General features: G+C 40.4%; 1 protein-coding gene across 1 annotated transcript; it reads left to right on the top strand.

The window, feature by feature from the left end:
- Positions 1-1,007: 1,007 nt before the first annotated feature.
- LOC115036916 (adipocyte plasma membrane-associated protein) lies at positions 1,008-5,852 on the top strand. The gene is made up of 9 exons (XM_029495327.1): positions 1,008-1,070; positions 2,070-2,159; positions 2,231-2,352; positions 2,575-2,676; positions 2,955-3,107; positions 3,197-3,312; positions 4,389-4,549; positions 4,635-4,830; positions 5,412-5,852. Coding segments are annotated over exons 1-9 (1,152 nt in total). The 5' UTR covers positions 1,008-1,068; the 3' UTR covers positions 5,622-5,852.
- Positions 5,853-5,991: the final 139 nt, after the last annotated feature.

The raw sequence follows: 5,991 nt of genomic DNA, 5'->3' as shown, positions 1-5,991 counted from the left end.
GTCTGTGTGCCTCTTTGTGTTCTTCTGTCTGTTATAAAACTTTTCTTCGGGCTTCTCAGGTTTTGAGTTATAAATGAGATATTTTAGTTTTTTATTTCTAATCTGATTTGACTTTGAATGTCTTTGATAGATTTGAATAGATTTGAATAGATTTTTATTTCACCTCAGGCCTCTTGAAAGTTGAACACCTCTCTAACAGTATTCTTCAGTTTAAATATTGAATAGTTACATCTTCGCTTCAGATGTCGAGATCTAAAAGTATTTAGGCAGATTTGGATTTGTCAGATTTTGGGGGGAAAAAACTTTTTTACTCCAGAAACAAGCTAGCTGTTTCCATTTGTCTCCAGTGTTTATGCTAAGCTAGGCTAATCAAGCTGCTGTCTGCTCAGCTCAGAGAAGTTTGAATCGCAGCTCAGCTCCCCCTCTTGTCCTCTGAATGACCCCAACTCAAATAACCTCAGACAACAAAAACCAGACTCCCATTAAAGCCTGAAGTTTGTGAAGCTGCAGGACTTTGGTCTGAACAGCTCCAGAAAGACTTCAAAATAAAAACCTCTGGAGGACCTTTAATCAGGCTTGTTTCTATAAATATCCGTACCTATAAAATCACATTTTTTACTTTCCATCTGTCTGAGGTTGTTTTGTTTCACCTCTTTCAGCCGTCTTACGTCTTTTTATCATCAAATTTCTCACGTTTTCTGTCTGTGTTGTTGGTTTTTTTTATTCTTCTTTGTTGATACTTTTCTTCTTTGTGGTCATCAAAAAAAAACTTTAACAGTCACTAACTTCATTAATTTATAATTCATGAAAGGTCATAAAGGTCAATAATTTGATTTTAGAACAACTTTTATTTTAGGGTTTTAAATTCTGGTCCCAGATCAGCTGGAAACTTGTGCCCAAAGAACCACAGCTTTTATTTTGAAACCCCCCTCAACGGAAGTATTTGCTGAGACTCAGCTGTAGTTACACACTTTTCGGCGTCAAACACACACAGACACACACACACACACACACATTCAGTCCGGTGAGATCCAGCAGGAGGAAGAGACGTCGACCCAAAAGTCGAACATGTGAGTTTTAAAACTGTTTAAATTCAGATCGATCTGAACGGAAACGAAGCGGCTTTTCCGCCAAACTGCGTTCAAAAACCGAACGATTTAAAGTGTGTTTGTTTTTCCCGCGAAAACAAATCGACTTTTCACGATTTAACCGAATCAGAGTGAGTTTATCTGCGATTCGGCTTCAGGTTCGGCTAAAATGGAGGGTCAGGGTGGCCTGCTGAGCTTCTTTAATGAATGTGTTTAAATGTAAATTTAACTTCAGATCAGAAATTCAAACTTCTCTGATACATTTGGTGTCTAATCAGATCTTTTTATTTTTTATTGATGCATCTGGATGAGACTAGTTTTTTTCTGTTTAAACAGTCGCACAAATTTAGGTTTTATTTTTATTTAATGGGGAAATACAAACAGTATAACAAACCAAAGCCAAGAAGGTGAAGATCAAGTGATCAGTTTGGGTCAGTGAACGCATCCTGGAGGAATCTGGATCAGGATCAGGATCAGGATCGGGACTCTGGTTGGAAATTATGCAAACTGTCTGAGTAGAATAATCTTATCAGAAGGACACCACCGTGTGTCCTTTAGAATTTAAAGGGCACTTTGTGTTGCCGTGTTTGTGTAACCAAAGTGTTGCTCTTTCCTTATCCTTTAGAGCATCATCAGGGTCAAAGGTCATCGCAGCCTGGGACTAAAATCAGCTGACAGTCAGAACTGTGTGCACCTTCATTCAGACTGAAGTGAAACCGCCATAAAAACGTGTTCGCCGTTTTTTATTTTGGAAAATTGAGGCTTTTAAATTTAGTTAAGGCATCATGAGTTTTCTTTTCCTTAACTCAGATAAATGAATAACAAAAATATTTAATGTCACATTATTTAAATTTAATATGTGAGGATATCGGTTCATTAATAGAATAACTACACAGTGTCACAAATTATATTAAACGTGTGTGTTTGACTTGTTTACATTTTTCAGTTTTCTTGGTGAGCTTTTGTGTGTTTTCCCTTCAGGGGGCGAAGGAGCTCGTTGTTTGTGCTTTTTCTTGCTGTGGCTGTTGGACTTTACATGCTGCCTTCACCCATCGACCCCAAACCACATGTGTGAGTACACACACACACAAAAACACACACACATCAGTGATAAACACTCATAACACTCATCCCTCCTCCAGACTGAAGGGCCCCCCTCCGGCCCTCGAGGGGCCGCTGGCCGTCAACACCCGCCTGCAGAAAGGCCGGCGGCTCTTCAGCGGTGAACTACACGGACCAGAATCCTTCACTGCTGATGAAAACGGTGAGTGTTTTGGATTTTATGTGTGTTTCTATAAAATCTATTTAGATTTTATCATCTGATATTAAAAAAAGCATCAGCTGGTCACATTGTTTTTTATTATTTATGAAACTTTAAACAGGAAATATTTAAATTGTATTAAAAAACAACAATCAGTCATTCTGAGTTAGTGACAGTTTTGTGAAATCAGCAGGTTTATTTGATCGTCTTTAATGTGTGTTCCAGGTAATGTGTACACGGGAACAGTGGACGGAAAGCTGTGGAGGATCGACCCCGACGACGGACTCACCCTCGTCACGCAGATGGGACAGAATCTGCCCGAATGTGGTTCGTTCCTGTTTCCTGTCTGTTCCTCCAACACATCCCGTCATTTGTTATTAAAAAAGGAAATAAAGGAGGAAAACGACTGAATTAACTTGTGTAGATTTATAACGATGGCAAAAATTAACTCAAGAAAAGAAAAAAAAAAATCCTCAAATTGAGTCTTTTTTTTTTTTTTGAGTTATATTTGAATTGTGGATTTTTTTCCACTATGAACATCTCTGAAATTCAGAGCTTTAAAAGAAAGATTCAGTTTTTAGAGTTTTGTGTGTCTGTGGCTTCAGGCAGCAGCACGGACTTCGAGCCCGTGTGTGGTCGTCCTCATGGCGTTCGCCTGGATCGCCACGGTCAGCTGATAGTCGCTGATTCTTACTTCGGGCTGTGGAGCGTCGACCCGACGACGGGAGAAAAGACTCTACTGGTGGCAAACTCGCAGGGTAAAGTGTGCGTTTGGGCCGCGCTGTGTTAGATGAAGCAAAGATTCTAAAACACAAATAAATCCCTGCTCTCTGCTCTCGGCCTTCAGGCGCTGACGGCGTCCCCTTCGCCTTTTTAAACGGTCTGGAGATTTCCTCCCAAACTGGGATCATTTATTTCACAGACTCCTCCAGCCGATGGGGACGCAGACACGTCAAACTGGAGGTGATGGATCAGTCCGGTTCGGTCTCAGTCACCTGATTACAGATTTAAAAGCAGTCTGAAAGACTCCTTTCAGGCTTCAAATAGATAACGGCGCGAAGAAAAGCGCGTTTAAAGGGCTTTTTCTTTCAGCGTTGCTTGGAAACTGCAGCTTTATAAAAAAAAAAAAAAACACACACACACACACTGGAGGACACTTTTCTTTTCTAGCCGTCCGTCTGCTTGTTTGCCAGAAAAGAGAAAAAAGAGAGTCCATTCAGTGAAAGAAATCATGGAGCTCCACTGATGAGGCTCCAGCAGAGAAGAGCTTTGGATGCACCTGAAAAAAAAATCAGATTATTTCCAACAAAACAACCACAGAAATGGAAGAACCTGCTTCCTCATTGTCCCAGTCAGTGAAATTCAGAGGGGGCTAAATATCAATTATTTGTATTCCAGTAAAAGTGATAAATATCAAACTTTCGCCAAAATAAAAATTAAAAAAATGGCCTGATTTTATCCAGCCATTGATTTTAATTAAATAGTCACAAATTGCATTGAAATCTAATTTTAAATCTAAATGTTTAACATATAACTTAACTTTGCTAAACTAAACTGAGAAACGTTCAACTAAACCAACTACAGCTACAAAGTAAATAAACAGGTTCAAATTAATTAAACTTAAAGGGTTCAAATTAGCGCTTCAAAACTCATCTAAGATAATTAAAACAAAAGTCTAACTACATCTGGGAAGGTGATCAAAGCTAAGCTGAACTCAAATGATGAACTGAACTGAAAAGCAAAGCTAACTGAAGCATGTAAACGAATTTAATACGAGGTGAACAAAGCTAAAGTAACATCAGCAAAGGACAGTAAAAGTTACACAACCTGAAGATGCCTAAGAAAGATTACTTTAGCTAAACCTAACGAGGCAGTTTAATATATAAGCTGAGCTAAACTAAGCTCAGATTTTAAATAAACTGAGATAGAAAAAGGACACATTTTTTAACTTTCTCTGGACCTTTCAGCCTCATCTGTGTCAGTTTGTTGATATTTTGTAGACACACTAATGAAGCTCAGCTAACTGTTGGATGTTTCAGGTAATCGAGCTGAACAACCTCGGCCGCCTCCTCTCCTACGATCCTCAGACAGGAAGCGTGAAGGTCCTGCTGGACTCGCTCTACATGCCCAACGGCATCGTCCTGTCGCCCGACGAGGACTTCCTGCTGCTGGCTGAAACCAGCATCGGACGCATCCTGAGGTGTGAGCGCACAAAGGTAACACAAAGACTCGACACACATCTGTCAGTAGCGGTGCTAACCTGCAGACTCTCACTCTGCCCTCAGATTTTGGCTGAAGGGCCCGAAGGCCGGCACCAAGGAGGTCGTCATGGACAACATGATTGGTTACCCTGACAACATCCGCCTTAGCGACCACGCAACCTTCCTGGTTGGCATAACGACGACGCGGTTCAGGAAGCTCACGCCTCCCTTCCTGGATATGATCGCCCCGTACCCGGCAGTCAAACGCTTCCTGGCCAAGGTGAGTCAGTGTCATCCTTATTATGGGATGGATATAATCAGGTGATGTTTTACATTAAAGGATTATTATGGGATGGATATAATCAGGTGATGATGTTTAACATTAAAGGATTATTTAAGATTAATTACATCACAGTTACAAAGTACAGAGTGAAAGTTATAGACACTGCAAAATGATTTTCAAAATTTCATCAACATGTTTTAATAAATCCAAAAAAAGGAGCTTGCGTTGTTCCTAATGTGGTTAAATAGCACCTAACCCGCCTGTTTATTTTTCTTTCTGCTGGCTATCTTGATTGATGAAAATTAAAACATCATAGCCGTCGTATGTGCTAATTTTACAGCAGCTGTGAGCTTCCTGTTTCATAATTCAATTTGGTAAATTGAATTCCAGAAGTTGTACTAAATTAAACTAAAAGTGAATCTCAGCTCTGCTAATTAAAATATATCGCATATCAAGTTTTTCTTGAGAGTTTTGACACGAGGAGTTAAAAGTCACGTTCATTTAAATCAGTGTGGACAAAACCCAAAATGTTTATCTGGTCTAAATAAATCCACGAATCTGGTCGTGTCTGTTTGCAGGTGATTCCTCAGAGTTGGTACAACGTCCTGCTGCCGCGCTACGCTCTGGTCCTGGAGCTGGGATTGGACGGCGAGCTCGTGGGAACGCTTCACGACCCCGAGGGCCGGCTGACCTGGGCCATCAGCGACGTGTTCCAGCACCGAGGGCGGACCTACCTGGGCAGCACCGACCTGCCCTTCCTGCCCGTCCTGGAGGGCTGGGAGAGCTGACGCCGGGGCGGCAGAGTTGTCGAACAGGTACGACAGAATGTGTGATTCGTCTGGATTTGACATTTCTGAGGATTTTAGTTGGCGTTCAGATGGACATGTGGACGATGAATCAATCACAGCTCGATTGACACTTGAACTGACCTGAGATCGTCTGAAGACATTTTTAGAAAAGACAAAGTGGAAATGTTAAAAAAAAAAAAAAAAAAGGTAGATGGACACTGTAACTTTTAATTGGCCCAAGCGACACGTTATTTAGATTGATTCAAATTCATGGAACACCAAATTACATTTTTAGATTCTTCTTTGGAGAAAAATGTGTATAATATGACAAAAACTTAAGATTTTAAATTCTAAACGGAAAAAAAAAAAC

This window comes from Echeneis naucrates, chromosome 23, assembly GCF_900963305.1.
Source record: "Echeneis naucrates chromosome 23, fEcheNa1.1, whole genome shotgun sequence".
In the NCBI taxonomy this organism is placed as follows: Eukaryota; Metazoa; Chordata; class Actinopteri; order Carangiformes; family Echeneidae; genus Echeneis; species Echeneis naucrates.
The sequence above is the reverse complement of the archived record's forward strand: the minus strand, read 5'-3'. Positions and strand labels throughout refer to the sequence as shown.

Bases quoted from the DNA above. Each gene is read 5' to 3' on its own strand.
- LOC115036916 (XM_029495327.1), top strand. The intron at 2,677-2,954 runs GTTCGTTCCTGT...CTGTGGCTTCAG, and splicing joins ACAGAATCTGCCCGAATGTG to GCAGCAGCACGGACTTCGAG. The intron at 4,831-5,411 runs GTGAGTCAGTGT...GTCTGTTTGCAG, and splicing joins TCAAACGCTTCCTGGCCAAG to GTGATTCCTCAGAGTTGGTA.